The following is a 26,157-nucleotide window of genomic DNA, read 5'->3' as shown; positions in this document are numbered from 1 at the left end:
TGGGTCTGTGTTAAAACAGGATGCCCCCTTCCCCCACCTGATGTCATTTAAGATAGCTTTAAGCTGGTCTGACGGCATTCACTGTCTTCTGCCCTCTGCCCCACCCCCTGGAGATAGGCTGGCCTCCATCTCTGCTTCAGAGGGCAGGTGGCAGGTGACCAGAAGAGGGTTGTAGGAAGGCCACCGTAGCTCTCCCGTTTGCCTTTGCCTAGAGCCACGAGTTACTTGAAACAACTTTCCCAAGTCTCTGAGAGAGGGCCAGTCCCAGCGTGCGATGTGGTGGGCTGAGCAAGGCTAGAGTCAGGATGGAACAAACTGGACCCAGCCCAGTCCTGGCGCTGCGTCCAGAAACCCCCTGGTGATACTACCCTCTGTTAGCCCGCGTGTGCTGAGCAGTGAATGGGCCTTTCCACTGCTGGGAGATGACAATTTGGGGTGAAAAGTTCACCAAGTTAAGAGTGGACCAAGCTGCTTGGACCACCTAGGTCTTTGAGGACCCTTTTGTCATGGCCCCTGAGTAGCCTGGGCACGTCCCACCCAGAGAGTCAAGTGTTGGGTTTCAGTCCTGCCTTTGTCTATTCTCTGCATGCCACTTCACTTCCCCAGGCCTCCGTTTGCCCATCTGTAAAGTGGGGGTGATTACGTGAGGACCTCCCACAGTAGTGGTGAGGATGAGCTAGAATGGGAGGTGCTGGGCACTTAGCCCGTTGTTTGGCAGTGAGTAGCATGCCGTAAACAGTAGCTGTTACGGTTGTAATAATAATTGTCGTTTATTATTTCCTGGGTGTTGCAGACTTTCCTTCTGTGCAGCTGAGAGCTGGAGGTGCCCCAACCACCATCTCTACTGACACTGAAAGCCTTTGGCAGGACCCCCTGTGGGGATGGGGTCACTTGCTAATCCTGTGCCATTCCTTAGCATCTGGGGGCCAGGCGAGTTGTCCCTGTCTTCCAGGGCCATGTCACATCCTGGGTAGTGCCTGCTCTGACCTCTGGCCACCACCTTGTCCTTGTCCCTCGGGCCACTCTTGTCACCCATGTGCTCCCACTTTGCCCTTAAGCTCCACCTGGCTGAGCTCAGCTGCGTCCTCCAGATCAGGCCGCTGGAGAGCAGGGCTGTGCCTCCAAGCAGCCTGATGGTCCCCATTCTCCCCTCCTCACAGTCTTGGCTGGTGGTCTTGTCCCCTTCACCCTCCTGCTCAGTAACTTTAAAAGTAACAGTGTAGCCTGTCCCCACCGAGGGCTGTAACCCGACCCGAGCTGGATTCTGCTCCATCAGAGCCTGGAGAACAAGGACTCAGCACTTGAGAGTATGGGGCCATGGTGCTATAACTGCTCTGTCCTCAGCTTGCTGGGTGACTCTAGACAGGCTTCACCCCCAGCTTCTTCTCTGTGCCTCAGTTTGCCCATCCATATAATGTGGTTCAGATAGTCGGTGATGCTGGAGTGTGAAACTTTGCTTATTCTGGTGAAGATAGACAGCTGGGGTCCCCATGTTGGTGGCTGTCAGATGGGGTTGACATTACCCCAAGTGGAGGGGTGTTAGGAAGGAACTCCCCCAGTGACTGGGAGCGGGAGCAGGAAGAGTGGGCCAAGTCCCTCAGCTGGGCTCTGGCAGATCTGCCTCCTGTCCCACTTCTGAACCCCAGCTTCCTTCCAGGGCCAAGGAACTCCTTGTGCCCACCAAGAGGTGAGCAACAGCCAAGGTGGCTGGCAGGGCCTGGGTAGCGAGCAGTGGCTTGGCCAGGAGGCCTGGTGTGGCACTGGGCCAGAAGCATCCCTCCCCGGGCTCCGACCCACGCTCACCCACTCGCTGGCTTCCCGAGGCCTCTGCATTGCAGCAGACAGGAGCCTCTGCTGGCAGCCCAGCTGGGGCTTGGGGTGGAGCAAGGGACTGGGCAGGGGGTTTTTGTTCCCACCAGCCCTAGCCCTGCTCCCTCCCCTGCCTTTGGTCCCCTTGGAGGTGTGGCTGCTGACAAGGGAGCCTTCCCTGGCACTGACTTGAGTCTACTTGGAAGTGCTGGGCTCTAGGAGGGGCCCAGGCTCAGGGACTGTCACGCCCCTGGGTCCTTTCTGCATCTCACAACCCCCCCCCCAGCATCATTAGGGGGTCTTGCCTACCCCTGGAGAGGCTGTTTTGAAGCATTAGGGCTTTGGAGTTGAGAGCACAGACTTCTGCACTCCACGGCCTGGGTTCACATCCCAGCTCTGCCACTTCCTAGCTGTGTGATCTGGGATAGCTCACTTAACCTCTCTGTGCCTCAGTTTTCTTGACTATAAAATGGGGATAATAAGAGACCCTACCTCACAGGTTTTTTGTGAAGATTCATGCATTTAAATCACTCAGAACAGTGCCAGACGCATTTCCCTCAGTCAGGGATGATTGGTGCTGTCGCTGTCACTGTTAACCCTCATCCTGGACGCCAGCCACTCTGCCTCTTGGCCGAGCCACCTCCGGTGCAGACTCCATTTTCCTTAGACAAACACTCCCTCTCAGCACTTGCTATATGGACGACTGTCCTAGCTTCATAGTTTAGAGCCCAGATTCTGGAGCCACATGGCTCTGGGTGCAAATCCCAGCTCTGCTCCTCACCAGCTGTGCGATCTTGCACAAGTTCGTAACTTCTCTGGGCTTCAATTTCTCCATCTGCTAAATGGGGTTGGGTACAGTATGAATCTCACAAGTTGTTTCAAGGATTAAATCAGCAAGCACATATAGTGCGTGGCCTATATAAAAGGCCGGGCCTGGGGCTCCTGGCTGGCTTAGTCAGTACAGCGTGTGACTCTTGATCTCAGGGTCATGAGTTCAAGCCCCATGTTGGACATGGAGCCTACTTAAAAAATAAAATAAAAACGCTATTTAGAAAAAAAAAAAGTTTTTTTTAATTACATAAAAGACCAGACACAGAGGAAGGGCTGTGCTATGTAACTATTTGCTTATACTTATTAGGCACCTGCTGTGTGCCAGGCATGCAGTACAGAGCTTGAGAGTTAGGTGATGAGATCCTTTACATACCGGCCCAAGTCCTGGCTTGGGCCTTTGTTGGCAGAGTGATATGGGGCACGTGCTTTTGCCACTCTGTGCCTCAGTTTCCCCAACTGTATATGGGAATGTGGAAGCAACTGCCTCATGGGGTTTGTAGGGTTTCTGTCCCTCTAGAACATGAGCCACTAGCCTTTGGGCACCAGAGCTATAGGGGAGAGGGTCTCTCAAGCTGATCCCCTTCTCAGTCACTACTCAGAGTGACGCCTCCTGGTGTTCCATGCCTCTCCTTTCCACTTGGGGACTCCAGAACTTTGCCCATTTTGCTGATGGGATGACAAAGACCCCAGGAAGAAAAGGGATGGATCCAAGTCAAGAGGTAGCACTCAGAGGCACACCCCTAGCCCAGTCCCCGTCCTGCCCTGATAGGCCCCACTTCCAAACATTGCCCCAGGCCCACATCCTGCAGTGTCCCTGCGGCTCCTGGCGTCTCCTAGCACTGGCTCAGTTCCAAGGGGCCCAGTGTGGGGAGTGCTTTGGACAAAGCAGACATCAAGCTCCAGAAAGCCAAAAGGACCTAGGTCAGGGGGCGAAGGGCAACCTGGGCTGAAGGAAAATATTCTGGAAACTTCCAGGCAGATGTGAAAGTCCCTGGGTTGCTCTAGGGCCTGGACCCCCCCCCATCTTGGTCTAAGGCCTGATTTGGGGAGGAGAGAAGTAAACAAACATTTATTATGTACCCGCTGTATACAGTGGTAACAATCAGCAGCAATTATTATGTGCCAGGCGCTGTGCCCAGAACTGATGTTCATGCACTAAACCTCATACTGTTTTAAAAATGAGGGAACTGGTTCAGAGAAATCAGTAGTAGTGTATGGTAGTGCTAGTACTCGCCCTAGTTACTAGTAGTAAAAGCAGCGACCATTTCCTGCACTCTGCGCTTATCTTGACTGCATCAGCGAGGTCCTCCAGATGCCGGCCCCTGCACCTCCCTGAGCCCGTGGGATCCTTGGCTCCCTCAAGCACATCGGCCCACTCCCACCTCAGGGCCGCGGCACCGTCTGTTCCACCCGCAGAGGCCTCCCCCCCAGACAGCCACGTGGTGGACTCCCTCACCTCTTTTCAGTCTTGCTCAAGTGTGACCTTCACAGCGAGGTCTTCCCTGGACCCCCTACTTACAACTGCTCTCACCCCCCTTTGCCTCCATCCCTGGCACCCCATTCTTTCCCCGCCAGCCCTTAGCTCTTAACATACTGTATCATTTACTTATTGTGTTTGTCTGTCTCTGACGTGGGTGTGTTGTCTCCCCCAAATCCGGGATCTTTGTGTTTGTTCATCGTTAAATCCCGACACAGAGAACAGAGTCTGGCCCACCCAATACCCGTTGGGACTCAGGAGACATACCTTAGGTGAACGAGGTCTTCGCACCCATGCTGTGAAGTCAGTGCTCCCCTCATGGCCATCTTACAGATGAGGAGACCGAGGCACACAGGTGCAAGCGACTTGCTCGCCGTCGCACAGCCAACGAGTCGCAAACCCGGGCCCCTCGCCCTGTTGCCCCTGCAGGTCTGGCCTCGGCCCACGGACCATGGCCTTGCCCCCATGAGCTAGAGCCTGCGCCTCGGCACCTGCCCGCCGCCAGCCAGCAGGATGCAGCTGTGGAAGGCGGCGGTGGTGACCCTGGCCTTCATGAGCATGGACGTCAGCATGACCACGGCCATCTACGTCCTCAGCCACCTGGACCGCAGCCTGCTGGAGGACATCCGCCATTTCAACATCTTCGACTCGGTGCTGGACCTCTGGGCGGCCTGCCTGTACCGCAGCTGCCTGCTGCTGGGAGCCACCATCGGCGTGGCCAAGAACAGCGCGCTGGGGCCCCGGCGGCTCCGGGCCTCCTGGACGGTCATCGCCCTCGTGTGCCTCTTCGTGGGCATCTACACCGTGGTGAAGCTGCTGCTCTTCTCTGAGGTGCGCAAGCCGGTGCGGGACCCGTGGTTCTGGGCCCTGTTCGTGTGGACTTACGTCTCGCTCGCCGCCTCCTTCGTGCTCTGGTGGCTGCTGTCCACGGTGCGGCCGGACGCCAAGGCCCTGGAGCCGGGGGCCGAGGCCCAGGCCGAGGGCTTCCCCCAGGAGGGCCGGCCCCCTCGTGAGCAGGCCTCTGGGGCTACGCTACAGAAGCTGCTGTCCTACACCAAGCCGGACGTGGCCTTCCTTGTGGCGGCCTCCTTCTTCCTCATCGTGGCGGCTCTGGGTAAGTGAGGAGCCAGGGGGCCTGGCAGGCACCCCGGAAAGCAGTTTAGGGGGCTTTAACCCCCGCTTCCTTCCTCTTGAACCTTTAACATTTTATTCACATGGTTCAGACATCAGATTGGTGTGAAAAGGTAAATATTGAGAGTTTCATTCCTAATTCTGCCTCTGATTACCCTGATCTCCCTGGCGAGGGCTGACTACAGGAAAATGTTCCAGAAGCTTCCGAGTGGGTGGGAAAGCACTTTTATTCATTTCTTGTATATTCTTCCAGCGGTTTCCTTAACGGAAGCTACAAGCAAAAACGAGCCTGTTACTCTCACAACCTACCACACAAGATTTCGTGTCTTGCTTTTACCGCTTAACAATATATTTTTAAAATTTCCAATCAGTACCTCATTCTTTTATTTGGCTGCATAACAGTCCACCGTGAGGCCATTCAGGTGATTATTTAGTTGGTCTCCTTTTTTGGCCCCTCGAGTTGTTTCAGATCTTTTCTCTTACTGTAAATAACCTTGTTTGTACACATTTCATATAAATGTGGGTGTATTTGTGGAATAAACTCCTGGAAGTGGGATCACTGGGTCAAACAAAGCATTTTTTAGGAATGAAGCAGAATGTACTAGAGACCGTCAGAATATGCTGTCTGTGGTAAGAGTAAGTACTGTTCGGTGAAACTTTTATTTTAGGTACGTGTGCCTACATGTAAGTGTGTCCTGGTTTGTCATGTGAAATGTGTTTGTTACTATGGTTCTGGCCCAAGCAGTGTGCAAGCACTTGCTCAGACAAGGCGGATGGGAAGGTAGCATCTCAAGGTTGAAATTGCATGAGTTCCGGTGGCCACAGCCCTGGACATGCATTGCAGTCTGCTGCTTACCTGGCTGTGTGCCTGTGGGCAAGTTACCGGACCTTTCAGAGGCTCGCTTCTGTGAAATGGGAATCGTTAGCATCCCCCATGTTTCATGATGTTGGAAAGCTTGAATAAAACAGATAGGAGAAGGACAGGTACAGAGCTTGGTACAATATGGTAAGTACTCAGGAATGTTAGCCGTTCTGAGTTGTTACACGTTTAACAGACAACATCTGGGAGCGGCCCCAAAGCCAGAGTGTTCTCGGAGAGGACAGGCAAGCCCCAGAGCTGACCCTCACTATCGACCCTCTGCCCTCACAGTCCCAAACCCTCGACGCTGTGTGATTTTATGCAAGTTACTTAACCTCCCTGGGTCTCAGTCTCCTCATCTGTAAAATGGTCATGATAACAGTACCTATCCCAATAGGGGCTTACGAGGTTCAGTAAGTTAATATGAATAAGACACTGCAGACAGCTCCTGGCACCTAGAAAGCTCCCAGTAGATTTTAGTGGCTGTGAGTATTGGGATGACCCCTTTCCATTTTAACCAGATAGTTTTTCCTGCTCATGTTTCAAGGTCCCCATGTCCCCTCCTCCAAGAAGCCTTCTTGAATTATACTAACTTTTATCTGCACCTCAGTTGTAGTACCGGTGACACGAAAATCATGCGTCCACTGTCCTGCCTCCCCTGCCAGGCTTTGAGCCCCTTTGGGCCCTTGGGGCCAGGTCTGACTCACCCCGGGCCCCCCGCCCCCACAACCTGGTACAGAGGCAGGCTCACGGACTGATTGAACACATGACCATCCTGCCTGTGTGGGCAGATGTCACCCATGACCTCGTTTCCCCCCCTGCCGGGGCCCTGTTGTCAGCTGCTATGTGCTCGGGGAATACAGATGTCCTAAAATACAGCCGAGCAGAGTCTGCAAGCCTGCAGGATTGCGTCGCGGTTAAGGGCTTGGGCTCGAGGTCAGGCCCCCACCTGCACTGATCACTTGAGGCAGGGTTACTGAACCTGGCCAAGCCTCTGCTTCTCAGCCCCAAAGTGGGATTTCATCGGGCTGTTGTGAGAGCTGGGTGAGCTGCAGTACGGCACTGGCCAGAGTAAGTACTTCACACAGGTTAGGGATTGTGACTACTGATAATTATTCCCAGTCAGCAGCACCCAGGTGGGGCGAGCTTTTTCTGAAACCTCATGATCTAAAAGAAAAACTGCCTATTGTGAAAAAAGGTGAGTTTTAGTGTGGAGTATCTCCTAGTACACTGAAATTCTTTTATATGGATTTCACAGCAACCCGACTAGAAAACCTTGGACAAGTACCTTAGCCTGAGCCCTGGGTTCCTCATCTGTAAAATGGGAAGAAGGGTGATACCACACCCATGGGATTATTAGGGGGCGTTTGAGACTTGAAAGGGATGAAGGAGCAGCTATTCAGGTAACAACGCTCTAGGCAAAGGAAACAGCCTGTGCAAAGGTCCTGAGGCAGGACGGTGCCTGGTTGTGAAAGGAATAGCAAAGAGGCCAGCATAGCTGGAGTGGTGGGGGGGGGGGGTAGGCAGAAAGAGAGTAGAAGATGAAGTCAGGGCAGTAGCAGGTGCCTGGTCATGTAGGACACCATTAGCCACTGTAAGGGCTTTGATTTTTACCCTGAATGAGATGGAAGCCTGAGGAATGACAAGGTCTGACTTGGGTTTCCTAGGGCCCCACCATGTGCTGGGTGGAGAACAAACTGATGGGGACAAGGGTGGCAGTTCAGAACGAGGAGTTGGCTGAGAAAGTCCAAGTGAGGTTGGAGACTTGAACCCAGCTAGGTGCAGTAGGGGCCTTGAAAGAGGTTGGATTCTGGAGATACTGTTGACCCTTGAACAACACGGGGACCATTGAAAACGCACGTATAACTTGACTTCCCCGAGGGCTTAACTACTAATAGCCTACTATTGACCAGAAGTCTTGCTTATCACATAAAGAGAAGATTAACACATATTTTGTATGTTCTATGTATTTTATACTGTATTCTTACAATAAAGTAAGCCACAGGAAAGACAACGTTACTAAGAAAAATCATAAGGAGGGGCGCCTGGGTGGCTCAGTGGGTTAAGCAGCCACCTTCAGTTCAGGTCATGATCCCAGGGTCCTGGGATCGAGCCCCACATCGGGCTCCCTGTTCAGTGGGGAGCCTGCTTCTCCCTCTCCACCCCCCACTCATGTTTTCTCTCAAGAAAGAAACAAAGAAAGAAAGAAAGAAAGAAAGAAAGAAAGAAGACATAAGGAAAATACATTTACAATCCTGTACCATATTTATGGAAAAAAAAAAAAAACGTGTAAGCGGACCTGTGTGGTTCAAACCCATGTTGTTCAAGGGTCAGCTGTATTTTGAAGGTGGAGCCCCAGGATATGCGAAAGGATTGGAGAGATTCGTGTGATTCTTGTTGCGATTCAACCAGAGTTTGTGCGCATGCTTCGCGCGGTGCCTGGTACCCAGGAAGGGCTCAGGAAGTGTCTGCTGTGCTTAATATCATCGGTGTTTGCTGGAGTCGAGCTGCTCTTGGAGCTCGCCAATGCCCTTTTCTTCCCTGCGGGTAAACTGAGGCCGAACTTCCGCTCAGGTGGACTCCACAGCGGTGGCGAGAGACCCCATCTAGCAGAGGACTGTGGGGACCGAGGCCCTCTAGGCTGCCACCTTGTGGTCCCTGTGCCAAGACCAGCAGAGGGCAGCAGAACCCCACAGAAGGCCTCACTGTCCTGGCCGAGCCTGTCAAGCAGAGCTGGCCAGGATTCATTCACTGACCCTTACTGAGCGCCTACTGTATGCCAGGCTGTGCCCGTGGAAAGAGCCATGATGACAGTGAGGACACAGCCTGGTCTGACCACCTTCGATTCCGTGTCCATCATTCCCACAAGATGAGAGTGGGCTTTCCAGGATATTGGGAGGGAAAGGATAGGAAAGAGCCCCCAAGTGGGAGGCCAGTTTGAGTCCTGGCCCTTCCTCTTACCTGCCTGTGCTGTGTGACCTCAGGCAAATCACCCAGCCTCTGAGTCTCCCTTTCACCTCTGTGAATTGGGGGCGACGTCCCGCTCACCCCCTCTCCCCACCCCACTCAGAGTTGTTCGGAAGATACAGTAGAATAACGGTTACGAGATAATACGGCAAAAAGTAACGCGCTCCACCAAAGGAGCTGGGTGGCAATTTCCACATTGCTTGGAACCAGAATATCCCCGTCTTCTGAGGTTCTAGAATTTGGACTCTGAGCCCTCCACCAGTGAGAAGAAGAAAGTGAGCTTTGGCCCTGTGGTCCGGTGAGCATCACGTCATCTTTCAGCTCCGTTGACCTCTTCTGTAAAACGGAGCGATAACAGGACCGGCGCAGAATCCGTGCAGAGGGAGCGAAGTCCCACAGCTCCACGTTCACTGGCCTGGTGGCCATTATTAAGAATAGCGCCCCAGTCTGTGTAGATTGGATAACCCATGTTTCCTGTGTTCCTGTTCTCTGCAAAGAGTGGGACGTTAAGCAATATGGGCCCCCACCCTGCCTTCCACGGTGGTGAGAAGCAGGAGTTTGCCAAGAGAGAGAACTCCATCGGCAGAGTGAGCGGAACACGTGGTGTGCGGGCTTCCAGAGGCTCGGGAGGCAGGGGACGGGCTCCCCTGGCTGCAGATGCCCCCTGAGCGCACCTTGTCTCCTGGCAGGAGAGACCTTCCTTCCCTACTACACCGGCCGGGCCATTGACGGCATTGTCATCCAGAAGAGCATGGAGCAGTTCAGCACGGCAGTCATTGTCATGTGCCTGCTGGCCATCGGCAGGTAGCCTGCTCACACCCCTGTGCCCTGCCCCTCCAGGCCTGCAGCAGGGGAGGGAGCTCAGGGGCCAGCTCCTGAGAGGAAAATGGATCAGGGAGGCCCAGGAGATGCCCTGGTGAGCCTGTCACTCAGCTGGTCACCATGGTAACCAACAACCAAACTGGTTTAGAACCTGTTTCCATTTGATGGAGCCATGCCCTCAAGTCGTACCCTCTTGTCCCTAAAATTGGCTTCAGTCTTCAAGGTTCCCCTTTTACCCTCCCTGGCTACTCGCCAAGTGGGAAACAAGGGACAGCCTCGTCTGAGCTGTTCTGGAAGGAAGAGGGGTCTGGCTGGCGACATAGGGTCCCTCGTCCCCAGTAAACGCAATCCCCTCTCTGCCCTCATCCTGGGGACTCCAGTTAGGGACGAAGGGAGACTGAGTGCGGATGCCACCCCTGGAAAGGGGCTCGAGGTTGGGTTCCTCCCGGTGTCTGCCCTGCAAGGGCCCACGCCTGCCAGAAGCGGGAGGGGGCAGCCGGGTTATGGCTGTGGGTTGTCGCAAGGACGTCGTGCTATATATAACATCTCTTATCTGCAATTAGCTCATTTGCCGCAGGTATTCGGGGCGGCATTTTTACCCTCATATTTGCCAGACTGAACATTCGCCTTCGAAACCGTCTCTTCCGCTCACTGGTGTCCCAGGAGATGAGCTTCTTTGACGAGAACCGCACAGGTTGGTCCTCCCACGACCTGGGGTGACCTCTGGTGGGGAGCCTGGCCGGGGTGGGCTTGTCTCACCTTGGGGGATTCAATGGCTGGCTTTTCCTGCTATCCTGTTCTGGGTAGAAACACCCCAGGAGGCCCTGTCTGTGGCTGGGAAGCTGGCCTGCTGACTGAGGTTTTGGTGTGAGCTGCGGCCCCTGTAGGAGGACCCTGGCCAGGCCACCCGAGATGCCTGCAGGAGCCAAGGCCTTGTTCTCCACTGCTCTTTGGGAACCACAAAAGCCAGGACTATCCAAGCCTGTGGCCTGAGAGGCTCAGCTCCAAAGGGGTGTGAGGGGTGGGGTGCAGGGCAGTACGGTACCCAGCCAAGATCCACGCTCCTGAGGCAGACCGACTGAGGCCCAGCGCTGGTTCCATCACTCGCTGACTTAGCCCCTCTGAGCCTCTGTTTTCTCATCTCTAAAATGGGAACAATAGTAGGAGCTACTGTGGGGCAGTCGTGAGGCTCTTAGCCCAGCCAAGTGCTGGAAGTTTCTCCTCCCCACAGTCCAGATGATTGTTTGTCTCCAAGGGAAGAGGGGAGTTATCTCCTCTGCCAGTGTCAGGGAGGGGAGATGGGTTTGGGTCCAGACCAGTCAAGGACGGGCCCTGGGGCACCAGCTGAACCTTCCCTTTCTGAGCCTCAGCTGCTGCTCCCCTCCCCCCCATCATGGGATGTGACAGTCAGGAGATGCTAATGACGAGGGCTACGCTCAGAGCAGCCCTCCAGGGGTGTCTGCTCTTCTCTCCCCTCCCCTCCCCACCCGAGCTCCCCAGTGCCGGCCTCGGAAGCCCCTGCGCATCTCCTGCCCACACCCACAGTGGCCTCGTTGCCCCAGTGGGAACTGAGCTGCCTGTGTTCCAGGGGACCTCATCTCCCGCCTCACCTCGGACACCACCATGGTCAGCGACTTGGTGTCGCAGAATATCAACATCTTCTTGCGGAACACGGTCAAGGTCACAGGCGTGGTGGTCTTCATGTTCAGCCTCTCATGGCAGCTCTCCTTGGTCACCTTCATGGGCTTCCCCATCATCATGATGGTGTCCGACATCTACGGCAAGTACTACAAGGTAGGCCCCGCGGGTCCCTGCTGGGGTCTGCGCACCGCCCCGGAGTGAGGGAGGAGCCTCAGGAGGGGCTGGGGGGGCCCCCGGGGGGCCGCTGAAGCACTCAGCCACCTGTGCGTTTGGTCCTTCTGGGGATCCTTGTGAGTCGCCTCTTGCAGGCACCAGGATCCATCAGTGAAACAAAAGCTTCTGCCGTCCAGGGGCTCACGCCCTGGCCGGAGAGGCGACGATAAATAGCGGGAATAATAGCAGCAGTTAGAACGTGATGAGATGGTGAGTGCGAGGAGGAAAGTGAAGTGAGAGAGAGAGAGGTGGGGAGCATGGCGGGTGGCTGCCGCTTTAAATTGGTCCTTCTGAGAAGGTGGCATTTGAGCAAAGAGGTGGACATTTCCGGGACGCGTTCCAGGCGGAGGGCAGAGCCCAGGCACAGGCCTTGAGGTGAAAAGGCGCCTGGTGTGTTGGAGGAGCCTGAGGGTGGCCGGAGGGGCTAGAGCGCAGGGGAGGGGACGCGGTGGGGAACGAGGGCAGGGAGGTGACCAGGGTCGGGCTGTAGGCCTCTGCCGGAACTTTGGTTTACACTGAGTGCAGAGTTTGCTCTCTCTCTGTAGAGTGTCTGTTGACGGGGTGGCTCAGGCCCCGGGAGCGAGGCCCTCACCCACGACGCAGCTATGGGCACACCGCGGTCCCCTCTGGCCATTCCTTGGCGCTGCCTTTGCCAGGAAAGCCGGCCTGACGAACTAGACCCCTGCCTCACCCTCCTCCTGCTCCACCCCCTTGTGGGTGCTCCTGAGCCGGAAGCGACTGAGGCTGGGTTTAGCTGGGTGCAGGCGGCTCCGTCCCCAGTGACCAGGCCGCAGGGGACAGGAGTCCTCCTGAGCAGGAGTGACCGGCTCAGTTAGAACTTTTGGTGCCCGTGGCCTGAGGCCAGCCCCAAAATGCATCCATTCCCCACAACCCTTGTGGTGCCTACTGGCAGAGCCCACCACCCGGGAGGGCCCCCTCCCCCATGATTCTGGGTCACGGGCCTCTGTTCTCCCTGAGCAGAAAGAGTAAATACCCAAGTTAGAGCCATTTCCCTTCTTCGGCTCCTCACCCCGCCCTTCCTGCCTTCCGGCCAGCTCCTGGACAAGGCCGGAAACCCTGGAGCTTCCCCCCACCCCTGCACACCTCAGGCCCCGCCTTCAAGTTCGGTTGGGCTGGGCCTCAAGGAAGCTCTCTCCGGCTCCTGCTGGTACCTGAATGTGTGGAATACAGCCACCCAGTAATCGTCGCCACAAGCCACACACACACTGCCCGCGGCCAGACATGACTCAGGACACAGAATGGCTCCACCCAAGATGCCAGAACATACTGCATGCTTCCGATGGCCTCAGCGAGGCTTGAAGGTCATGGGACGCGCCCATGCCTGATCCTGGCCTGGCCTTTCTGGCAACCTTCCTTGATGGTTTGAGAACCTGAGAATGTTAACTATTGCAAGGCCTGAACAGCTCTGCCCCGGGGCAGCTTCCAGAACTCTGGTGGGCAGCAGACTGGTGGTCCCACACTTGGGATGACTTCTCAGCCATCTATACGCAGTCATACACACACAGTGCAGCCAGATTTCACAGCCCTCCACCACCATCCAGAACTTGGCTAGAAGTTCTGGAATCTCTGTGCCAGTTCTCAGGCTCTACCATAATTTGATGTATATTGATAATATAAATGGCACCCCCTTAATATTTGGTGTTTCTTGTATAGTGTACAGTCTGAACAACCATCCAGAGCATCCCTTTCTACACCAGCACAGGATCAGGTGTTGAGGCTCCTTTTCTGAGAGGATTACCAAAAACTGTGTGGTTGTGAATAACCACCTTTAAGTACTAGAGATGACTTAATGATCCGTCCCCTATCCCTCAGAAGCTGGAACCTCAGGAGCTCACCCCAAGCTAGAGTCTATTCTCTGAGTCTGTCATATGAAGCTAGAAGGCCATGGGGGTAAATGGGGAGCTCAGTCTTATCCTTTTGTCCTTGGACTCTGTGATAGAGCTGGCATTAACTGAGGGTAGAAAAACTCTTAGAGGCCGAGGGGCCGTTAGATGGTGATACTGTCTGTTTTGGGGTCTCTCTTCCTTCTTGTCCCCACTCCTGCCCACAGAGACTCTCCAAAGAGGTCCAGAATGCCCTGGCAAGGGCCAGCAGCACAGCCGAGGAGACCATCAGTGCCATGAAGACGGTGCGGAGCTTTGCCAACGAGGAGGAGGAGGCCGAGGTGTACTCCCGGAAGCTACAGCAGGTGTACAAGCTGAACAGGAAGGAGGCCGCAGCCTACACGTACTACGTCTGGGGCAGCGGGGTATGTGCCCCTGGCCCGGGCAGGTCTGGCTGTCGGGGAGCCAGACACAAAGATGGGGGATCCCTTGACCAGGACACAAGCCTCGGTCCCTCCATGTCGGTGTCAGGGTGGTTACTCTTGACTTTACTCTGCCCCACCTTTCTGCTTGTCCACAGGGGAATGTTTCTGGAAAAGAATGCACTTTCCCTCTCACCTGGGCATGGGGTGGCAGGGGAAACATCTCAGCTGGGGAAACATCCTTGCCCCGGAAGGGAGTCACCCCGAGGCCAGCAGGACCCAACCTAGGCCGCTGTCTGGCAGGCCCTATGTCACAACCACACACACCCCATTAGAGTGTCTAGCTCCCTCCCTGGGGGTGAGTCACAGCCCCTCCCTGAAGAATGGGGAGCACTTGGAGTCTGTTGCTGTCTGTTGCCCACGTCTGGGAGGTGGGCACATTGGGGCATAGCTGGGGTAGGTATGAGAAGGGTTTGGAGTTTAGGGGGAAGGAGGAGTGGTGATCTACCAGGGGACCAGGGGACAGGGCAGACCACCCCTCAAAAGTACCCAGCCAGAGAGGAGAAGGGGTCGGAAATCCAGCTCAGCTAGCCAAGCCTCTCAGCAATCTACCCCCTGCACGGGTGCCTTTTGTCCCTGCCACAAAGGCACTGTGGTCTAACCATCGGTCTAGGTCTAACCCAGCCAGGGGCTTGGGGTGGGGAGAGACGGCAGGAGGCAAGGGTACCCCGGACACAACCCCTTCTTCATGGAACCTGGTGGGGACAGGAAACAGACCCCATCGTCCTGCCCTGCCTGGTTCGCTGTGTGACCTTAGCCAGTGGACTGAACCGCCCTGAGCCATGATCTTTCCAGTGAGGAGGTCTGATAGCTCCTGCCTGGCCTGGCTGAGCTCTTGGGGTTGTGTGTGCATGCCAGAGCCTCACAAAGAAAGCCTTGTTCTCCGCCAGGCCCATGGCTCCCTCCAGCTGGGGGCCTTTGCAGGGAAGAAGTCCAGGGCCGGGAAGCAGGACAGCATGAGTGACAGCCGAGCACCAGCCTGTGGGAGGACGTCCCCGCTTGGCTGGAGTTTCAGTCTGTGGCTGCTAGAGCACAGCCCACAGCTGCTCTCACCTCCCCCTGCAGCTTGTGGGGGCGGGGATGGGGGCATGGCAGGGTCTGCGCCAAGGCCCCTGTGACCCGGGTCCCCCTTCCCTCCGCCCCCAGCTCACGCTGCTGGTAGTCCAGGTCAGTATCCTCTACTACGGGGGCCACCTTGTCATCTCGGGGCAGATGACCAGCGGCAACCTCATCTCCTTCATCATCTACGAGTTTGTCCTGGGAGACTGTATGGAGGTGAGGGGCTGGCTTGGGGAGGGGGTGCTGGGGAGCTGGAGGGACGGGGAAGAGGGAACTAAGGGGGGGAATGCTCCAGAGTCTGATGGGTGGGGGAGAGAACATAATACCAACGATGACATAGTATTACCAAGTGGTTGATGCAGTTCCGCTTACTGAGCAAAGTGACAGGGACAAGCATGTTTCCGGAAATGCTCCGAAGAGCACCGTGAGGGGTCTCCGTACTATGCTACCTCCCACTTCTCGGAAAAAGCAGCTGAGGCTCAGAGAGGTTAAGGGGCTTGCCCACCACGTTGGTGGGGGAACCGAGTTCAAAGCCAGATGGGTCTGACTTGGAGATGGGGAGCTGGGTGTCCCTGCCCAAGCCACCCTCAGCCTCTGCTTGACGATGCTTGGAGTGGGGACGCTAACTCCCTGGCACCAGGCTGGGCCACTGTGTCTGCCAGTGGTAAAGCGGGGCATGTGTGTGGGGGAGAGGGTGTCAGCGTCTGCTGCCCGTGATGTTCTGCAGTGGCTGGGGCGCACCTGCCTGTCATTTGACGTCGCAGTTCTGCCTCTGGGAGCCCAGGCCGCAGAAACACCCTCACCGGGGGGCAGAGGTGTGTGCGCGCTCAGCGAAGCGTGGCTTCTGATAGTGGGAAGTCCAAGCGTCGGCCAGTGCCCTCTGGTCAGGGATTGGGCCAACAGGGCCCGTCCGTGTTCCAAAAGGAGGTCGTGTGCACGATAGAAGCTAGGCAGCAGCTATAGGTAAGAGGCGGATCTGTGGGTACCGGGTGCAAGGGACCCTGAGACACGCCGTGAAGCTGGAAGAGTCTGGTCCCAGTGGCGTGGTTTTTAAATTTCAAAATTACTTATCACGTATGCGTGTGTGTTTGTAAACACACAGAGCAAGGACTGGAAGGATACGGTGCGTGGATACCCGGGGCCGCCAGGGGAGAAGCCAAGGGCACTGCTCCATGGTGCTCGTAGCTTAACATGAGTGATAACATCTTGATATTAATAACCGTCCTAGCTGTGCTGGATTCCCCAGCCAGGCCCCTCGGTCCTAACATGCAAGGGGCTGAACTCAGGAGCCGGCCGTGTCTGGGTTCAAGGCCTGGCTCTGCCACTTCCCAGCTGTGTGACTTGGGGGAAGGGACCGGAGCTCTCTGTGCCATCAGCAAAAACCGAGATAATGCTAGAACCTACCCCATAAGATACGCAAAGTCCTCGGCAAAATGTTATCACTCACATTTGCGTTGTGTATGTTTTTACCCAAGGAGAATGGATAGCGTGAATTAAGAGCAGTTTTTATTTATTTGATTTTATTTTTTTAAGATTTTATTTATTTATTTGAAAGAGAAAGAGAGAGCATGAGCAGAGGGAAGGGGAGAAGCCGACTCCCCGCTGAGCGGGGAGCCCGATGCAGGGCTCGATCCCAGGACCCTGGGATCATGACCTGAGCTGAAGGCAGATGCTTAATGACTGGGCCACCCAGGCACCCCTAAGAGCAGTTTTTAAAACCGAAATTTTAAAAATGCTGTGGCAGCTGAGAGAGGAATTCCATTCAGAATTCCTGTTCTGCCACATTCTGGCTGATTGGTTGAACTTCCCTGCCCTTCCGTTTCCTCCTCTGGGGGTGATAGCGCCCACCGGGCAGGATGCTGGTGAGGTTTAGCTATAATGGCCACGGGGTGCTGGCTCCTGATATGTTCTCGCTAACGGCTCCGGATTTGTTACTGCTGCTCTTGTGGGGTTTTTTTTTTTTTTTAATATTTTATTTATATATTTGAGAGAGAAAGAGAGAGTGAGGCTTGGCAAGCAAAGGGAGAGAGAGAAGCAGACTCCCCGCTGAGCAGGGAGCCTGACGCAGGGCTCAATCCCAGGACCCCGGGATCATGACCTGAGCCGAAGGCAGATGCTCAACCGACTGAGCCCCCCAGGCGCCCCTTGCTGCTCTCATTTTGTTGGTGTTGTCATTATCTGCTGTACTACTAGGGGCCCCCCTGGCAGTGTCCTGTGCCCCCCTAGAACGGCTGCTATGTCCCTGCTCTCTCTGCACCCCTTCATCTCTCTGACCACGGGGGTCCCCGCATTGGGGTGTCACTGGGACAGGAATGTGTGTCTCCTCCCCCCGCAGTCCGTGGGCTCCGTCTATAGTGGCCTGATGCAGGGAGTGGGGGCCGCCGAGAAGGTGTTCGAGTTCATTGACCGGCAGCCAACCATGGTGCATGATGGGAACTTGGCCCCTGACCGCCTGGAGGGCCGGGTGGACTTTGAGAACGTGACCTTCACCTACCGTACTCGGCCCCACACCCAAGTCCTGCAGGTGAGAGGGGTGCCTGAGGCCCGCCCATATCATCCCTGCCCTCATCCCCTCTCTCGTGCAACGCCTGCATACCAGGCCTCGCAGTGTAGCCAGGATCACGTAAGGCGGAGTCCTTGTCCTCGTGGAGTTTGGCTGGAGTCACGGAAGGCAGATCATTAACAGAGCGTTCCAGATAATAAGTGCTAGGAAGTTAGTAAATCAGGGTGGTGTGGTAGGTAGGCGTAGCTCACAGGGATGGTGTTAACAGTCAAGGAGGGCTTCTCAGAGGAGGGGACGTTTGAGCTGGGTCCCGAACAAGGAGAGGAGGCACCTAGGCAGTGGAAATGAGCATCGAGGTCCTGCCCAATCCTAGAAAGGAGAGATTCCGGGGACTGGCAGTGCCCAACCATGGTGGAAGAGCACGGGTGGGCTGGGAAGGGTGCCCGCCCCTGTCCCAGGCCAGAGCAGCTGAGCCAGTGGCCCCACACAGTGTCCACCTGTTCCTTGCAGAATGTCTCCTTCAGCCTGTCCCCAGGAAAGGTGACCGCGCTCGTGGGACCCTCGGGCAGTGGGAAGAGTTCCTGCGTCAACATCCTGGAGAACTTCTACCCCCTGGAGGGGGGCTGCGTGCTGCTGGACGGGAAGCCCATCAGCGCCTATGACCACAAGTACCTGCACCGCGTGGTATGTGAATGGGCCTTCGGTGTCCCCCTGTGCTCTCTTTGTCCAGCTGTCACCCTCGTGAGCCATAACGCAGGTGCTGAGAAGTGACAGAGGTAAACACAAGCTCGGAGGGTTTCACCTGCGCACCAGCACCCAGGTCAAGAAACAGAACATTCCAGCACTCCTCCGCCCCGTGTGTCCCTTCTCTCCCCCTCCCAGAGGCCGCGTCTCTCTGACTTGTGTGATCTGCTTCTTTTCTTCAGTTTTACCATCGCTTTGTGCGTCCCCAAACAGCAGAGCTGTGTTTTGCCTAGTTTTGAAAGTCATCTGGCTGGAATCATAGAGCATACGTTCAGCTGGGTCTTGCTCCTTCCTCTCAGCCTTATTTGTGAGACGTCCAGGTCGAGGCTGTGGTTGTAGTTCATTCATTTTTGTTGCTGGGAGATAATCTACTGTGTAAACATGTTGCAATCTATTCGTGCATTCTGCTCTTGATGGAGACCTGGGTTGTTTCCTGGTTTTACTGTTACCAATATTGACATAGACAATTTTGTCCACATTTTCTAGTGCACACGGGTACGTATGTTCTCCCAGAGTGGATGCATATCCCTGACTTAAGTAGCTACTGTCACTAGGGTGGTCATACCATTTTACATTCCCACTAGCAGTGGGTGAGAGTTCCAGCTGCTCCACATTTAAGTCATTTCTAGTACTTAAAGGAGCCTCCTTCATGACCATACAGTTTTTGGTAATCATTTCAGAACGGGATCCTCAACACCTGATCCTGTGCTAGTAGAACAGGGATGCCTAGGATGGTTGTTCAGGTTGTACACAATACAAGAAAAACCAACCACCAAGAAGGCACCATTTCCATCATCAGCATACATTGAATTATAAGAGAGCCTGAAGATTAGCACAGAGATTCCAGAATTCCTAGCCAAGTTCTAGGTGGTGGCAGAGACTGCACATTGTGATATCTGTCCACCCACCCGCATATAACCAGTTGCAGATGGCTGAGCAGTGGTCCCAGGTGTATGATGACAAGGCTGCTGCCCACCAGAGTTCTGGAAGTGGCCGTTAGGCAGAGCTACTCAGGCTTTGCAATAGCTAATATACTCAGACATGTAATGTTCTTGGTTAACATTGTCAGCGCTGGTCTTGGCCAGCTGGTTAGTCCATACACAGAGGTAGTTCCCGGCAGTCTTTTGCATTTTCCCGATGACCAAACATATCAAGTATTTTAACATATGGTTCACTACTTGGATTTCCTCTTTTGTGAATACCTTCTCTTTAGCTCAAATTAAAAATTTTAATTTTCATCAGCCCCGAACAGTAAAATGCAACAATCTAACCACATTCCCATATATTCAGAGAATTCTGTAATTAAGACGTGAGAGTTCCCCTCCACCTCACCTTTTAAATTCCACTCCATGGAGGTTAACTGGTGTTAGCAGTTAGTAAATGTCCTTTCCAACCTGTTTCCTATCTTTAGATAAATATATTGATAAGTAAAGGCACATATATAAGTTTTTTGCTTTTTTGTTTTTTTAAAGAGAGAGAGAGAAGCAGAGGGAGAGAGAGGGAAAGAATCCCAACCAGGCTCCATGCCCAGCACAGAGCCTGACTCGGGGCTTGATCTCATGCCCCTGAGATCATGACCTGAGCCAAAATCAAGAGTGAGACACTTCAACGACTGAGCCACCCAGGCGCCCCTGCATATATGTTTTTTTTTTTTTTTTTAAACAAAAGCAGAATCATGGTGTCTGTGTGTGTGTTTGATTTTATGGATACAATGTGATTATTAGCCAATCCCCAATTTATGAAACTGATTTTTTTTCTATTTATAATGTTGCAGTGATATCCTCCATGCTATCATTTTTGTAGGCTACATTCCTAAAACTGGGATCATGGGACAAGCTTCTTTAAATTATTCTCTCTGAAGGGAGGGGGCACCAGGGAGACTCACATTCTACATTCTCTTCTCTCCCCCTCCCCCAGGTCAGGGGCAGACAGAGAGCTCTCTTAGAGGTCAGGGACTTGGCTTAGCCCAGAACAGCCTCCTTAGTGGGCCCCAGATTTTTGGTCAGGGGAAGCTGAGGGCTTGTGCAGAAAGTGGACCGTGTTGTTTTTGAGGAAGAGAGGCAGCTGATGCTAGCAGCCAGGCGCAGGCCCTGCTCAGATTTCAGACCGAAGATCCCTGGCGTCAGGCAGGCCTGGGGCTGGCGAGGCTCCCGGTGACAGCTGGACGGATGCGTTCCTGGCCTCTCATGCCCCATCCGTTCTCCTGCACAGATCTCCCTGGTGAGCCAGGAGCCTGTACTGTTCGCCCGCTCCATCACAGACAACATCTCCTACGGCCTGCCCGCCGTGCCCTTCGAGATGGTGGTGGAGGCTGCACAGAAGGCAAATGCCCATGGCTTCATCATGGAGCTCCAGGATGGCTACAATACAGGTACACAGCCCAGGAGAGTCACCTCCACCCAGCCTGAGGGTCCACCCTCAGGGATATGACCCTCTGAGTTAAATTGCTCTCTGCCGGCCGTTCTTTATTATTTCTGGTGAAATTCACTCGATATTTAGTACCTTTACAGTACTGTGCAAGCAACCACCTCTACTTGATTTTAAAACATTATTATTATTTATTATTTTTTTTTAGAGAGTGGATGAGCATGGGGGGGAAGGGGCAGAGGGAGAGGGAGAAGCAGGCTCCCCGCTGAGCGGGAAGCCCAATGCGGGCTCCATCCCAGGACCCTGGGATCATGAGCTGCGCCAAAGGTGGACGCTTCACCAACTGAGCCACCCAGGTGCCCCCAAACATTATTATTTTTAAATAATATATGTATCAGATTAATTATAATTGCTTAATTTTGAACTAATAAATCAATATTTTAATGTAATAAATGAAACAATATACTGATTTATATTAAATATTTTATATTTTATATACTTTAACATTTTAACTCTTGTGAAGGGGCTATTCGCATGGTTCAAAACTAAAAATATATAGGGGCGCCTGGGTGGCGCAGTCGTTAAGCGTCTTCTTTCGGCTCAGGGCGTGATCCCGGCGTTATGGGATCGAGCCCCACATCAGGCTTCTCTGCTGGGAGCCTGCTTCTTCCTCTCCCACTCCCCCTTGCTTGTGTTCCCTCTCTCGCTGGCTGTCTCTATCTCTGTCAAATAAATAAAATCTTAAAAAAAAAAAAAACTAAAAATATATATGAAATGATACAGAATGAGAGGTTTTACTCCATCCCTTTCTCTCCCCCTGTTTCCTCCTGGCCCGCCAAAACTTCTTTCCTTAGCTTCTTCCATGTCCTTTGGGAGCTTCTTCATGCAAATAGGAATGTATATTTTTATTTCCTCCTGACCTTTTACAGAAAAAAAGCAGCACCTTATATTCTGCACCTAGCTTTTTTTTTTTTTAACTTAACATGGTATCTTGGTGACCGTTCCACATTGTCACTTAGAGAGCTCCCTTGCTGCTTTTTTAAACAATTGCATGGTATTCTAGGGTATCAGGCTTTATAATTTGTTTATCTAATTTGTTCAGTTTCCTGCTGATGGACTTGGAGTACGTCCTTTCTTTTGATTTGCAGTATTAGCGCTCTGAGTCGTGTGTAACACGTGCCTTTGCCACCGGGTGTGGGAAAGTCAATCCGTAGGGAGAGTTCACAGAGCTGGGGTTCCTGGTGCCAGGGTCGTGCGCTTGTACTTGTGAGCCACAGACTTGCACGGTATAAAATGATAGACACGGGGGTGTGTGCACTGTGGCCGGAGGAATCACCCCGACTGCTCTTGGCCCAGGAAGGTGGGGAGAGCCTGTCTCCCCACAGCCACGCCAGGGTGGTGTATTATCAGACATTGGGATTTTTGCCAAATTAATAGGTAAATATTGGTATCTTAGTGCCATTGAATATAGTCCTAATTTGCATGAACAGGGAGGGAGAGCATCCTTTCGTAAGTTTGGGAGCTGTTGGTTGTCCCTGCCCGTGGCCCTTAGAACCACACCATTTCCTGGAGAGCACAGCTCCTGTGGCAGCAGGGAAGGAAAGAGGAAGGGGTCTTCTCTACCCCAGGGCTGCCCTGGCCTCACCGTCTGCTCACTTGCCCCTGTCCCCTTGTCCTGCAGAGACTGGGGAGAAGGGCGCCCAGCTGTCGGGCGGCCAGAAGCAGCGGGTGGCCATGGCTCGGGCTCTGGTACGGAACCCACCCGTCCTCATCTTGGACGAAGCCACTAGTGCTCTGGACGCGGAGAGCGAGTACCTGGTGAGTTGTGGGGTGGCGGGGTGACGCCAGAGAGCGGAGCGGACGCCAGGAAGGGCTTGGAGACGCCATGGGGGCTCTCCCAGGCCATCAGCCTCCTGGACAGGGGTGTTCAGGGCTGAAGGTCCAGCCAACCAGCTCTTGGCAGAGCTGAAACTATATGACATGGGTTTGCAGTCAAAGCCCTGCCCTCAGCTCATCACGGGAGCTGGTGTCATCCGCTCCCTGAGCCCCCTTTTCATTGGTAAAGAGCGTCCAATGGTGTATTTGTCGCTGACTAGCTACCGTGGCCCGTCCGTGGGTGGAATCACTGATTACGCAGGTCCTCCTGAGCTCCTCCGGGCCGCCAGGCGCCGTCCCAGGCACCGAGGTTGCAGTGGCGGGCTGGCTGGACAGACAAACGCCTGCCCCTGCAGCGTTTCCAGCCCAGGGGGAGACACGTAAACAGGGAGACAAGTCTGAGTTCAACCTGTGGCCTATGGCATGTAGAAAACGACACCGTCATTTGAGAGAGAGACTGACACGGGTCACCCCTGTCAAAGAGAAACACAGCCAGACAGTTGACGCTGGAAAAACAGATTTTATTCAGTAGTGACTGACAGTAGGGGAAAGAACAGAGCTCCGTTCTGATTTGTGCAGAAGGGACAGTGGTGACAGGTGTCTGCTGGCTGCCAACTGTGGGCCGCAATTCTGTCCTCCCATAGAGACTGGAAGCCCAGGCCTGTCCTTCCTGATGATTAAATTTCAAAGGAATGGCCTTTGGGTCCTTGAGAAAGACACTTCTGACCTGTAGGAGATTTATATGTGTGTGAAGGGACAGAAGCAGGATTTACAATTATAAGCCCTTTTTATCAAACAGTCTAAGAAACAGAGGTCGGGGGCCTACCGTCAAGTGTTGGCTAGAGCGGTCAATCCTCCCGGCAGTGCTGAGCGTTTCGGGGGCCGGGTCATCCCCAAGGCGCGGCCTTGCATTGCCAAAGCCCTGCTGGAGCGTGGCCATCTCCCCGATGGAAGAGGGGTCTTAAGGTGCCGTTTGAGCTGAGACCCAAGGGGCGAGGAGCCAGCTGAGCATCCAAGGAGGAGAGGGCAGCAGGTGCAAAGGCCCAGAGCCAATTCACGGGCAAGCCCAAAGGTCAGGGTGTCAGGCAGGTGGGAGTCTGACAAGGTAAGGTGAGGACAGAGTCAAAGGGAGACACAGGCTCCTCAGGCCCTAGTTATAGAGTTTGGGGTGTTTTTTTTTTTTAATAGAGGTTTGCTTGTTTTTTGGTTTTGTTCTTTTTTTTTTTTTGAAGGAAAGTTTCAGGTTTAAAGGAAATTGAGCGGCAAGTGCAGAGAGTCCCCATATCTCTCCTTTTCATCCCACAGACAGTTTCTCCTGCTCTTAGCATCTTGCCGCGGGGCACTCTTTACAATTGCCGAGCCCGTTTTAACGCACTGTTACTGAAGTCCCTGGTTGACATTAGGGGTCGCTCTTCGTGTCCTGCACTCTCGTCTATGACAAGTGCAAAATGTCATGCGGAGTCTGGATTTTATTCTTGTTGGGGACACGAAGCTGTTGGGGGGCTTGGAGCAGGAATTCAACAAGAACCGATCGAAGTGTTCAATCCATGCAGGCAGTGGGAGGGGGCGGGGCAGGCAGGTTGCAGGCATTCGGCGAGAAGTAATGGGGTCGCAGTGGAAGGAGGGAGAGACCTAGATGAACTGAGGAGAGACGCTTCTGCAGGATTCGTGCGTGAGTTCGATTTGGACAATGAGCGAAGGATGAGGAATTGAGGGCCGTGGTCTCGTCGGCTTGAGCTTTGGGGCCGATGGCGAGACCACGGGCCAAGGTGAAGGTTAGGGAGCAGAAGGAGCAGGAAGACCAGAGGCGACCAGGTGAGGGTTCACCTGTCACTCGCCACGCGCCTCCCTTGTGCCGGTCCCTGAGCTGCGTCCCCTGTGAACAAGACCGCAGGAGGCCAGCCGCTCAGTGGGTCAGTCGGTTGGTCTCGTGCAACCCCTGGCTTCACGAATGAGGAGCTGAGGCTCGGGGAGGCGAAGCGTCACTAGGATGGGGTGGATCTGGGAGCCGAGCCGGGCCCAGGCGCGCTCGCGGGTGGCTGGGGCAGCGCCCGCATGAGCCGGCCCCCCCTGTCTCCCCAGATCCAGCAGGCCATCCATGGCAACCTGCGGAAGCACACGGTGCTCATCATCGCGCACCGCCTGAGCACGGTGGAGCGCGCGCACCTCATCGTGGTGCTGGACAAGGGCCGCGTGGTGCAGCAGGGCACGCACCAGCAGCTGCTGGCCCAGGGCGGCCTCTACGCCAAGCTGGTGCAGCGGCAGATGCTGGGGCTCGAGCCCGCCTCGGACTTCTCGGCCGGCCACAAGGAGCCGCCGGGCGGCGGCGGTCACAAGGCCTGACCGCGGGCCCTGCCTCTCACGGTGGGGCCGAGGCCCTGGCACCCGCCTGGCAGATGTACCCGTGGGGGCCCCCCCACGCTGCCCCCTGAGCCCAGGCCCACAGCACTGGAGGGCAACCTACCACGTCCCACGTGTCGCTGCTTCCTGCATCGTGCCCCTGGTTCCCGCCCCGTCCGCCGGGCCACCACCAGCCCCCCGCCCCCCTTCCCTGCTGCCATGAGCCGCCTCCTCCAGCCAGGGCAGTGGAGACACCACTGGTCTCTCCATCTGGTCTCCCAAGGCTTCTAAGAGAAGGTAGAACCACCTTTTTAAACCAAGATCTTACCAGGTTTTTTACTGCTTGGTTCGATGGGCTCCAGTCAACTCCCAGATTTCAAAAACACTTTTTTTTTTAATTGGGAGTAATGATGGGCAAGGTCACTGAGATGTTCTAGAAACTTCTGAGCCAGGAGTGAATGATCCTTCCTAATAGCCTGGGGGATTCCAGGGGAGAAGTAGGCCTCTACCCTTTGCCCCTCGAGAGACGGGGCTTTTCTGTCCCAGATGGGGGACACAGAGGAGGGGACTTCCTCTCTCACTCTTCCCAGCTTCATGAGTCAGGCCAAGGGTCGGCAGGGAGAGTGGGAAGCACCTGTCTGCCCGTGGTCCCTGCCGCCCTGCCAAATCTAAGCCAGTCTTACTGTGAACCACTACTAACCTTAACTGGGGGAGTGAGGGGCTGGCCAGGCCTGGCAGAGCCTCAGGGTGTCCCCAGCCCTGCACCCAGCTTGATCCGCCTCATCCCCTGCTCCCATCACCCCCCTTCCAGCCGGCAGCCCCTCTCCCACATCCATTCCTGCCTCTCTGCTCTTCGGAGGCCCGGAGGCCCTTCAGATGTTGGATGCTTGAGAGACACATTTTCTTCCCTGTCTGATAGATGGGGTGGTGGCAAAGCTCAGGCTCTGGCTTTGCGGGGAGGGTGGGGGGGCCTTACAAGATGTTGGAAGAACCCGGTCAATAAAGTGTACTACCTCTGACCCCTGACCTCTGACCTCTTCCTGGGCCCTCTGCCCTATCACCTGGTTAGGTTTTTCCATCAGACCTAGCCTGTGAGATTTGGTGTGGTATGGGGCCTCCCCCTCCGGGTCTGGAGCCCCACTTCTGTGCTCTTCACATCCCCAGGATCTCCAGCACAGACGAGTTATTCTTGC

The 26,157-nt window shown here is 54.7% G+C and overlaps 1 protein-coding gene across 4 annotated transcripts; it reads left to right on the top strand.

Moving 5' to 3' along the window:
• The first annotated feature begins 4,379 nt into the window (after positions 1 to 4,379).
• Positions 4,380 to 25,982, top strand: ABCB9 (ATP binding cassette subfamily B member 9). Of its 4 annotated transcripts, none has more exons than XM_040619991.1 (11): positions 4,380 to 5,231; positions 9,764 to 9,878; positions 10,460 to 10,590; positions 11,485 to 11,690; positions 13,822 to 14,019; positions 15,223 to 15,351; positions 17,471 to 17,659; positions 18,149 to 18,322; positions 20,594 to 20,753; positions 22,431 to 22,563; positions 24,694 to 25,982. In XM_040619991.1, the coding sequence occupies exons 1-11, from the start codon at positions 4,631 to 4,633 to the stop codon at positions 24,965 to 24,967; spliced, it is 2,310 nt and encodes a 769-aa protein (XP_040475925.1). In that variant the 5' UTR covers positions 4,380 to 4,630; the 3' UTR covers positions 24,968 to 25,982. The 4 variants fall into 4 exon arrangements, with proteins under 4 accessions (XP_040475925.1, XP_040475924.1, XP_040475926.1 ...); XM_040619990.1 differs by having other exon boundaries at positions 22,431 to 22,567; positions 24,707 to 25,982; XM_040619992.1 differs by lacking the exon at positions 15,223 to 15,351 and having other exon boundaries at positions 22,431 to 22,567; positions 24,707 to 25,982.
• The last annotated feature ends 175 nt before the right edge of the window (positions 25,983 to 26,157 follow it).

Source organism: Ursus maritimus, unplaced genomic scaffold (genome assembly GCF_017311325.1).
Source record: "Ursus maritimus isolate PB19 unplaced genomic scaffold, ASM1731132v1 scaffold_33, whole genome shotgun sequence".
NCBI lineage: Eukaryota > Metazoa > Chordata > Mammalia > Carnivora > Ursidae > Ursus > Ursus maritimus.
This window is presented reverse-complemented; position numbering and strand designations above follow the sequence as displayed.